General features: G+C 36.9%; 1 protein-coding gene across 1 annotated transcript in view; it reads left to right on the forward strand.

Moving 5' to 3' along the window:
- The first annotated feature begins 580 nt into the window (after window positions 1-580).
- The window catches only part of LOC104523666 (collagen alpha-1(XIV) chain), a 27,289-nt gene continuing 16,263 nt past the window's right edge, over window positions 581-11,606 (forward strand). Inside the window, exons 1-5 of the mRNA XM_029084583.1 lie at window positions 581-670; window positions 1,017-1,070; window positions 1,472-1,567; window positions 2,813-2,866; window positions 4,009-4,062. Of these exons, the coding sequence (XP_028940416.1) occupies window positions 581-670; window positions 1,017-1,070; window positions 1,472-1,567; window positions 2,813-2,866; window positions 4,009-4,062 (348 nt within the window). The remainder of the gene's footprint in view (window positions 671-1,016; window positions 1,071-1,471; window positions 1,568-2,812; window positions 2,867-4,008; window positions 4,063-11,606) is intronic.

Here is an 11,606-nt window from a genome sequence, read left to right on the forward strand (position 1 = left end):
GACTATATCATGATACCTTCATTTAAAAGCGGGAGTACTCTGGTATTTCCAAACATTTCTGTTATTGAGACTCATATTTGAAGTCTCATAAATTCTACATGTGCATTTAATCTGATAAGCATATTTTCTGGTTGTTTTTTTGTTGTTGTTTTTAACGTAACTGCTGTCATTTTTATAAGTACTTACTGTAGCCTCTAAAGAATGCTATTCAATTATGGTGCCTAGTGATACAAGGACCTTTTTGAGTACAAAGAAGGGCGGAATCCATGTAAAGCTCATATTCCAAGAGATTAAACAATATACTCAGGTGGGGTAAGAGGGAAACTGATCCGAAAAAAGTGAAAAAGAAATGTTTATTTATGCTGTTCTAGAGGACAAAGCACATGCAGCATGTATATGCAAAACACATTCATGGCAGCCATCCATAGATATATGCAACTCCAGTGTCTCAGATGATACTAATAAAAAAGGCAACAGTTGGTTAATAAATGATTAACAGATGTAGACACCACTGAAGAAGGAAAAAAAGAGGAAAATTGGCAAGAGAGTATTTTACTGAAGAGTAACGCTAAATTAAACCATGGTAAGTCTAGTAGATCCTGGAGTTATCATTACTGACAAATATTCTCGAGTCATTGGAAACTCAGCCTTTAACAACATGGTGATTTTGGTGAGGACAAATGTGCAGAAGGTTTCGGCAACTGGAGGGCAACCCATGACCCGATGTATACATTTCCATCCCTGTTGTAGCTTTGAGGGTTATTTTGATGCTTACATGGTGTGCATTCTTGGCTCTAGAATGTAGTCACATCTGTGTTTAAATCTGTTCCTGTGTATGGCTACACTTAAGTATGTTCTCAGTTTAATTACTCCAGTGGAAGGATATGGACAGGATATTCACTGATTCCTGAACACTGATTCAGGAAGAAGAAAAAAGTGTTTAGGCTTCTCTGGATTTCATTTTTGTTTACTTGATGGTTTTGGTTTTCAGCAAGTAATGTGTTTGTGCTTCACAGGGTGGTCCAGGTGTCAGAGGTGCCAAAGGTCATCGTGGCGATCCAGGTCCAAAGGTACTTTGTACAGCACTTTACAGTTGTCAGATGCACAGGTTCTTGGTTTCTCTGCTGCATATAGACCTTGAAATGAATTCCAGATTGTCTCTGATGTCGCCGAGAAAAAATCATAGAGAAATACCATTGGCATTTGGTGTGTCTCTTTTCATAACAGTTGCTTGTCCTGTTTGTTCCTTGATAAAAGATATAAAATTCAGAATGCAGCTGTCACAGCATAAACCATATATTTTTTTTGTATTTATAAAGGAACCAGACAGTTTTAAATTGAACCCTAACTGCTCAATCAAATGTTCACCCATATTTCAGATGTTTTTGAGTCTACTGGTATTTAATTCTTCTAACAGAAGCTGCCTTTTTCCATATGATAAGAGTTTAACTTATGTCCTGTGCTACTTTAGGGACCAGATGGACCTCGAGGTGAAATTGGTGTTCCTGGACCGCAAGGACCTCCAGGACCACAAGGACCCAGTGGACTTTCTATTCAAGGGCTTCCAGTGAGACTCATAAAATCAATAGGGTTCTTTCCTGCAATGTTTTAAACAGCACATATCTCAGACTAGACTGAAATATCTTTTGGTATTCTGATTAGAATCTGAATTTCAATATTTGAGGTGAAATTACAGGTTTGTATTTAACTATAGTGGACATGGCTTCAATGCCAACCCTCCTGTTTCTGTTTGGATCTGAAATTTTAGTTAGCTGAAGGGATTTGATTGCAGGCTGAATATGACCCTGTTTTAACATCCAAACCTGGAGACAAATGAAAAAAAAAATGCAGTGGAGCTTGTAACATGGCCTCAGATGAAAATGTTAATATTTTATCTCTTTCTGGTTGTGATATTGCTCCTTGCAGATCAGTTCTGACTTGAAAGGTGTACCTGAGCAAGAACACCATATTTGCTGCCAAAATTAAACAATAGCATTCACTACACTTACAGAGTCTATCATCAGAGATGATGATTAGAGTTCGCAATGCTATTGTGAAACAGGTCTCAGAATTTCATCATAAAGACATTGGTAGAATAATGAACCAGCAGCACTAATGTTGTTTTATGTACATCTCTAGTAGATGGGTACACACAAGCCTTGAAAGGTATAAGGTACATATCTTTTTTGCTAGACTTTTTTATTTATGTTTACTACAGTATAATACACTTTCTTCTTTTTACTGCATCTGTGTGATACTGCTGTACAATATAATGAAGTGATTTACCAAAACTGTATATTCTTGATGATGCTGTCATCAGAGAAGAATACAGGGTAAATTAATTATAAGAATAGTTATTTGATAGAGAAATTGTGTTTCTGCATAAAATTTAATTAAGATTAGTTTATTATCTAGAAAAGTGTATCTTTGTCATGCATATGTACTGTAGAAACATGTCTAGTTTCCACAGAAACCCATTGGTTTCATCATTATAGGAAATACTTCTGAAACCTGAAGAGAAACAGATTCCTTTGAGGAGAAAAGAAAATAAATACCTTTTTGGTAACATAATGGCTATAGTTTTGTCAGGTTAATTCTGAAGTCTTTTAAAATGAATTTTATTTTCTTTATTTTTCTATATTTGTAAATTCTTCATTTGCAGAGAGAGTCTGTAGGTTTGCTTTCAGCAGGAAAATAGAATATTTTCTTATTGATTGCTTGGTTGTTTTTTTCGAAAAAAACTGAAAGGAACTATTAAAAATAGGAAAATAACCATGTATTTGGTTTACTATGTGTGATTCGTAATTTGCAGGGGCCACCAGGTGAAAAGGGAGAGAAGGGAGATCTTGGTTTTCCTGGCCTGCAGGTATTCCCTAAGTTATTGTTTAACCTGTCACTTACTAAGTTTGAATGTTGAATTGACATCATTGTGAATTTAGGGCACGTATTCAAAACTGCTGAGAAGCATCTTTTGGGGGTGAATTTGAAGAGAGGTTTAGAATCAGGAATCTAGTATATGCTGGTGTGCAGTGACCTGGAGGGCACGAAGAACCAGGAACTTGACCTTGTTTAACACTGAAATTGGGTCTCTATAAACTCAAAGCCTATCCACTCTTAGATTTCTGCTTTCACGGTGAATAATTAGCATCTACTTTCTTTCACAAGATCGGTATCTTAAGCTGTAGTATTCAGCGAATCTTACAGAGTTTGGTGTCTGCTATTTAGTCTGGAGATTGCACATTCCAATTCATTGCTACTTTCCAGGATCATTTTCTCTTCCCTTTTAATACACTTCCCTTCTGCAGATTATATCCCTCCAGTATTGTTGATTGTTACCAACAAATTGTTACCCCCCTTGGTCATATGTGCTAGGGATAGTAAACTCACACAGCCTTTCCTCATAAATCAGGTTTGTTAGCCTTCTGGACCACTGCAGTAATGGTCCCAGACTGCTGCTCTGCAGCCTTCAGGAGCCAGGGAGTGACATTTCATCTGAACAACGGGGAATTGCTAGACATAACTTGCAATCCTGCTCAGGCAGGTTTTCCACTTTGATACCGCTGCATTGACTTCAAACGATATGGTAACAGACTCCATTTTAGCAATGAGAGAGAGAAATAGCAGTTGTATTTTTAGGTTAAGGTACTGATGTCATGCAGTGGAGTTACACTGACAAGACATGGGAATGATGTAGGAAATCAAGCTTTCTTCTCAGCTTAGTGGCACAGGAAGCCGGACTTGACCAAATTGTCAGGTTTTTTTAACAGAGGATTGTAGTGAGGGGGTGTGAGGCCTGTGCATTTTAACACCGTGTGTTTAACCATCTCTCATTTCACAGAAATGCCTGATTTACTGAATCTTTTCTATGGCCCCACCCATTATTGAACTCCTTAGTTACATTTATCCGAAATGTTTATGCAAAAGCATGTTATACAGTTTCACTGAAAGTGATTTAGTTCGATTTTGTTAACTTGATCTCATCATTTGCCATCCCTTTATAACACTTAGGGTGTTCCAGGAGCATCAGGTTCACCTGGAAGAGATGGAGCTCAAGGTCAAAGGGTAAGGTAAAATGAAGATGTTTTGCATTTGTTTTAAGAGTTTCCATTCCATAATGGATATGCTTCCCAGCATGGTTGATTTATTATAGTTATGTCACTTGCATTCTGTCATTTCTGGAGACTCATATCTCTGTGCTGGTCAGCAGAGAAGACAGAGGTAGGGTGGAGTATCCTTCCATCTGCTCAATCAAGGTTGAGAAATACCAGACGAGTAATAGGGAGCCGTGGACTATGTTTGTGTTTAATGCATTTGGTAGGAGCAGATGTCACTAGTGTCCAGCACTGCCAATTGGTCCATTTGCTTATATGTTTAAAATAAATATGTTTAATATGTGGTTAAATGGCACATAATGAGCATGCAATCCAGTGCAATGATCTGAATTTGCTTTCTAGCTAATCAATGAATAACAAAGACAACTGCAAGGGAATTTAATATTGAATGTAAAACAATGCCTGTAGAAACTGCTGATGTAAAGAAAAGGTGAAGGATAATATCAAAATTTAGTCAACCTTTTTCTGCTTCTGTAGAACAAGTGAAGATACTTACAGTCTGTCTAGGAATTGGTTACAAAATCTGCGTATTCATGTGTCCACTTAAACCTGTAAGTCCTCCTCCCTGTCTCCATGGGGAGACTTTTGTTTCGTTATTAGACAGGCACTGGAAAGTTATTGTTAGCATAATACTAGGTTACTATTTACAGTAGAAGGTCTTTATTAAATATGACTTTCCAGTTTCACTTGAACAAGATTTACATATTCATGATCTTTTTTGGATATGTTAATGCAACTTGAACTTCAGAGAAATCTGGACCTTCATTGGATTTCTGGCATTAACCTGGGACCTTGTTATAAAACACATCCCCATAGCAAAATCTGTATTTGAGATCACTATTATGAATTTAAGCATTGTCACAGCTTTATGTATAGAAGTAATTCCACTGAAATTACTGTAGAATTTGGGCAATGCATAAATGTATTTTCTCTAAAATCAAGAAAATAAAGTAATTTTATTAAGATAAAGATTTACACAACATTATTATCAGATGAGTAATCTTCTAATCAGATGAATAGCCTTCTAATTTTCAATTAAGTTGTGGTGAAAAATGAAGGTAAATATATTCCTTTTCTAATTTATAATACTGTGATGCTGCCTTCTGTATGGAAGCTAATTTTTACATGTTTTTAATGTCTTCTTTTTGACTGTATTGGAATTTTTCCCCCTAAATTCCCCATGAATGGTGTCACCTGCTCATCTTCAGGTTAATAAACACCTGGAGTTTGATGGACATTTGGATTTTTGCCACCACACTTTCTAATCTTGGTCATAGCCAGGTTGAAGTGCCTTGGTCCTAGACGCTGTACATGTGAGTGGTATGGGCCTCCTCTTTCTGCATTCCTGATCACAAGGGACAGTGAGCATTCTGCAATTTATGGAGAAGAGAACCCTGTGTTTTTACTTTATTCTGTAGCTAACTTCTTATATTTAACAGTGGAGACCTTCAGCCCTGTCTCGACATCAGCCAGCAGTTCAGAACTGGTCTAGTTCTTCCATATGGTAGTCAGCAGGTTGTGGCAGAAAGATGGCTTTTTGGAGAAAAGCTGAGGGGAAGACTAGTGCAGGAAAGGCTTTTGGTACAGCCTAGAAAGGTCATGCAGTGCTTATTTTGTAGAAGACCCCGATGTTGTCTATAATAAGGCAGAGCAATTACATAAACTGCCAGTTCTTATAAATAGGGTAATAATGCTTTTGTTCATATAGAATCATAGGATGTTGTAAGTTGGAAGGGACCCACAAGGATCATATGTTCACTTTCTTCTGACCTTAATCAAAGAAGCTGGATAAACAGGCTAGATCTCATAAAATTAAGCCTGTTACTGTCTCTGTGTGACCCTTATGCAAAATTATCCAGCAGTAATTATTTCTATGGCAACAAATAATGATGTTATACTAATTTTACAGTGTTGTAACTCATTTGATTTCTGTGAAGTTATGACAACATAAAATTACTTTTAATGGGCAAAGATTCAAACCAATGATTTCACTGCAGTCTCTTTGAAGATGAAGTGCTTGAGAAAGGCATAATTCTAAAGGGTATAACTGCAGCAACAGCAAAGGGGAACTGGAAAATTCCTGAGAAGTAAATTGCCTTTTTGCATAATGTTCCCTTTGTTGGGCTTCCTCCTGTTAGCCAAGATACCAAACTGTTTTACAGCTATTATACTAGTAGAACAGAGATTTTCTATGTTATTGTTAGCTTAGCTATAATTTACTCTTTCATATTTATTGTTCATTGAAATATTTTAATTATAGTGGTACCAGTGCAGTAAAGTATTTAGACAGATGGCTAAATCACACTGATTTTAAGGGTAGGTAAGCACAGGACTGATATTTATTGAGAGATCTGTGAGAACTTTGCTGAATTGAGGGTAATGTGATATTAGACTCAAGAAGTTCTGGAGTGGAGATTTTTTCCTTCCAGTTGCTGGTAGTTGAAATCACTTTACTTTTTCAGATTTTTCCTTCCTTTTTATTTTGATTTCTAGTGTTCATCATTCCTGTTTCTGTTTTTGAAATCAGTTGAGAAAAGGTCTTTTTTTTCCTTTTAATGTTTTAATTCAACAATTTGTCTATAAAGATTCTTTTTATATTTCTGAACTTCTTTTTAGTCCTTGGTGGAATTGTTTTTCATGGTTTTTAGTATCTCATTGAGAAATACAGCATCTCCCCTCTGTTGTGTGAATTCATATAAAGATAATTTTCATAATATAATCTCCCTATGAAAAGAGTGAGATGTAATAAAAATGCCATGTGAAGGCTGAATCAGAGTGAAAAATGTGTTTTCTGAAAATAAAGCAAACTTTCTGAATTTGCACAATATTTTTAAACCTGCCTGATAACTTGATTTAAATGTACATTTCAGACTCCACATGAGGAACAGTCCCCTCCTCTCTCATCAGCTTCTGGTTATAAAAGAGTGTCATAAAATATTTTATAAAATAGAAAACAATTTCTTTTTATTTTATGGCTGAGGCTGTGGTTGTTTGGTGTCCTGTCTTACTGTCCCACATCTGTAGCTGGCAATATAGAAAGGTTTTACTAATGAGAACAGCTTGTGTTTTTCCACCAACTCTCCCAAGCATATCATGTTGAAAGATATAGCTTGAATTGCACATGCAGGAGAATCCAAGCCATCATCATGCTTCTGGTGAGTATGTAGACAGTAATTAGACTCTCTTGTGCTTTTGGTTCGTCTCTTTCAGCCAAGAGTATAAAGTTTGGAAGCAGGCTGAGACTGACCCTCGTTGAGATGCATAGGCAGAGGAGGGGGAAAAGTCTTCCCTTTCCTGTATTTCATGGCTACTATCCAGTTGCAGTCCCTGTTCCTTCTTGTGAAGTGCAAGCCACCCGAGAGGACAGATTTACACAGCTGCAACAAGAGAAGTCTAGTATATCATGCTGAGCAGCAAGCATGCTCTGCTTGATGACACAGTGTAGGGAGGGATCTCCATTGTTTTGACTCCCAACTTTGTATCTTCTGTGCCTGTGACATTGTCACTTCTTACTGTTGCCTGGTGGTTTCCTCAGGAGTGTCTTCTCCTTGGCAAAGAGGCATGCTTCTTCCTTAACAGGTTAAAAAGTTCTGGAGGAAGCTCTGTTGGATATGCTTCCCTACATGTCTGCTAGGGGTGGGACCACAGTGTTAAAATGTCAGGTGGTTGATTTGCTCAGCTGCTGCAGCTAGATTGGAGTCCAGAAGCATTGACCACTGATATCTTATCCTGCTTGAAGACACTGGTCTGCACTAACACAGCTCAAACTGATAGGATGATTCAGTCTCTTAAACACTTCTTCAGCTCCTAATTGCTCCTGTTCAGCTCGCTCTGAGAGCAGGAGAGCAAAGAGGCCAGCTGTGATACACACAGCCTGTGTCCAGGCTACCGAATCAGATACTGCCAGAACATGGTTTTGAGCACTGGCTAGTGACCTATGCAGTCTAATGCTTATCATTCCCCTTGGCAGCATAATGCTGGACCAGTTACAACTCTTTCAGAACATGGTTCATGGGATAGCATAGATCAGAAGCCATTTCCAACAGGCAGTTTAAATGCATACTCTTTTAGTGTGATTTATAGAATCATAGAATTAAGGCTGGAAGGGGTCTTCAGAGGTCATCTAGTCCAACATTGTTCAAAACAGGTCTGATCAGATCAAGCTGCTCAGGTTAAGCTGTGTTAAGCTGAATCTTGAACAACTCTGAGTATGAAGATTCCATGTCTCTGGGCAACCTGTGACTATTTATTTGGTCACCTGCATTGTAACATTTTTTTCCTAAGATGTAATAATAATTTCCCCTGTTTCCTCTTGTGTCTGTTGCCTCTTGTTCCATTGCTGTGCACCTGACTCACGTTCAGCCTGTTGTCCCCTAGGAATCCCAGGTTCTTTTCCATGAAGCCACAGAAATGCACTTATGTATGTTAATATGAACTGTGCCACACCTTTCACTCTAAGGACCTGTTTAATTTACAACCAAAGGTATTGTCAAAGAGACACAGATACTCAAGGAAAGGAATATTATCTTCCAGGTGTTAATTTTAGTAGCACACTGGAAAAGAAATATGACTAATTAAAAAAAGATGGACAAAAAATATGTTTTAAATTATGAGAAGTTAATAATAAAATAATTTCAGACTGTCAGCTTGTAGATAGTGCTGGTAGTTTCACAAGGAAGAGAGGAAATGCTAAGTCAGGGTTATTGGCCATTAAGACAGAACTAGCCTATTTTGATTAAATAAAGGCTGTCTGTTTTGCGCATTGTTTCCAAAACCCCCACATTTCTTCTCTTTTTCTGGGTTAGCTTTAATTTAAAATAGCTCATGTTGGTGCAAAATCTTTTAAAAGCAAGCTATGCCTCAGATTAATACAGAGGCAGCATTTAGTAATATTTCTCTGATGGCCATAGTGATTTATTTTGAGAGAAGGAACATTTGTTTTTTAATTTTTCATCAGAAAAAAAAAAAAAAAAAAAAAAAAGATGAGGCAATCATGGGTCCTCAACTATAGGGGGTCTTTTAGACACTTTTAAAGGCTGTGCTTTAGAGTCTTTCAAGCCTGGACTCAGTAGCTTCAGTTGAGGTTCTGCCAGTTTCTAGTCCTACGTGAAAAATCATCTCTCCACAAATACCCCAAACAAATTCCAGGCTAACAAAAAGTTTTTAGTGAAGACAGCAGCAGTCTCCACTGACTTCAGCAGACTTGAGATTTCACAAGGATTTAGTAGTGCCTACATTTTGTGAGGCCATTTGTATTCTGGCAAATAAAAAAATTCTGTTATAGCTATACCATTTCTCCATAACTCTTTTTCATGCTGTTAGCAAAATATTCCCAGATTTAAGTTAAACTTTCAAAGTAACATTAATCTTGAGTCTAAACTGCTCGACATCTGAGGTCACACACCAAAATCTGTCTCATTCTGCTCTTGGACATGCAGCTCCATGGAAGAGATTTTCGTAGCGTGTACAAAATCACTCTTATCTTGGATGTGAGTGCATCAGACAAAGTGCTGCTATGCTGTGTAATTCCCCCAGTCATTCTGGAGGTGGATAAGCAAATATAAGGCTTCAATAAATGTGAGAGTAAATAATATCTTTAAGGTTTCAGTGCTCTGAATATAATATTGTGAATTCTCACAGTGCTCTATTTTCTTCTACATTACACAGACCAAAAATAATGGGAGAAAGAGCCAGAAGAAATACATTCACAGTTCTCCTGACAAATTCATGGTACCCACTAATCTCTGCTCACTACTCACAAGTTCAGAATGAGTGTCAGATCCATTCTGGCCATTAGATGGTCTGAGTACCATCACTTTGAAGCCCTGTTGGCAGCACAAATATATTTGGTCTTTTACCTGCATGAGAGAATAGGTATTGCCATACTCTTTCTTGAACCAAACCTCTCTTTAACTTCATTCATAAGTATCAGTTTTCACATCTAACAAATACATTAGGAGGCAATTTTTTGTGGCCAAGTGACAGACAGTGCCAAGAGGAATTAATCCTAGGAGAACAGACAGGAGGTTCTTGAGCAGCCAAGAGTAAGAATAGTGCTCAGAAGAAAGAAATAGTGAAACATATTCGAAGAAAATATAGTAGTTCTGATCATATTGTCATTATAGTTCTACTGTTTGACTCAGATGGGAGAAGGGAGGGACATACAGCATTATTTTTGTGTTACAAGTTTGTATGAATCCACACTAGTTCCTAGAAGTCAGTGGAAACCTCTCCATTTCCCTCCTGCTGGTTAAATTAATTTCTTAAGAGGGTCCAACTGTTTTTCATCCTGCTTTAGGACTGATCAAAAATAAATGCAGATTTTAGATCTTTGCTTTAAAATGTGAAACATAAATATATAGGTATCCGTCTTCCTGAAGGTCTTACTGTTAAAAAACCAAGTCCAGTTTGCATTATCTTCTAGGGACTTCCATGTTATTATAACACTGTGTATAGCTATCATTGAATTTTTCAGAACATTGTTTGCAACTAAATGCTTCTTTCAGAGAATATCAGAAACCCTATTTTATGATTTTAATGCATTTCAAAGTTCCTTATACATTCCCTATTTTCTCTAGAAACATTAACTTTGAAAACTGAATACACTTTCCTTTGCAAATTTATTTAATTGGGCTAGGCTTGCAGTCTTTTCTCTGTATATGTCTTAAAACTTCTGTTATAGAGACACTACTAGTGTCTGTATTTCAATGCTGTTTCATTTGCTTTAGTTTTTACTGTGATAGGGGACTTGCTTTCGTCCTTGAAGCTTCAGGAACCATCTGGCTACACTGTGAAACAGGAAAGTATTTTCTTATCAAGACTGAGGATGCAAAGATGACATAATATGAGTTCACTGTGTGACTTATTTTATCATTGAAACACTCTTCTGGTGGAATTCTTAAAAATCTTTCCAGGTACACAGCAGATAATATTTCCAAACCATTTTTTTTATGCCATATGATATCAGGTTTGAATCATAGTTTCCAAATTATGTAAAGCATAAAGCTAGTAGTTCATGCTATATTCATTACTAAAGCTGTGTCAGAAATAAAGTTTCAGGAAAAAAAGTACAAAATGAAAAAGATGTGAATTTTTTTCTGAAGCTCTATGAGACACTGAAGACTAGAATGTTCTTTACTCTGTGTGTCAGCATAAACACTTTCCAGCCCTCTCTTTCCTCCTACTCTCACCTCTATATTCCGGTCTTGAGCCAGAGATAAGATCATATTTCTCTTTTTTAGGCTGTGTAGTAATTAAAGAATTGACTTATCACTGGGCTGTTCAGAACCTGTGCTTTTTAGCATATGGATACAAAATATGCATATTGATTAATTTTATTTTGCAATTAATTAATAGTGTATTTTCTTCTACATCTGGTCAATCTTTTTTCTATGATTTGCCTGCTTTCCAGTTTCCAAGTTATCTTCAGTTTTTGGCTCTCATTTCTGGAAGCTCTGAAGCACGTTCATAATGTAAACCACATGAGCATTCCTG

Source organism: Antrostomus carolinensis, unplaced genomic scaffold, assembly GCF_000700745.2.
Source record: "Antrostomus carolinensis isolate BGI_N321 unplaced genomic scaffold, ASM70074v2 scaffold12604, whole genome shotgun sequence".
In the NCBI taxonomy this organism is placed as follows: domain Eukaryota; kingdom Metazoa; phylum Chordata; class Aves; order Caprimulgiformes; family Caprimulgidae; genus Antrostomus; species Antrostomus carolinensis.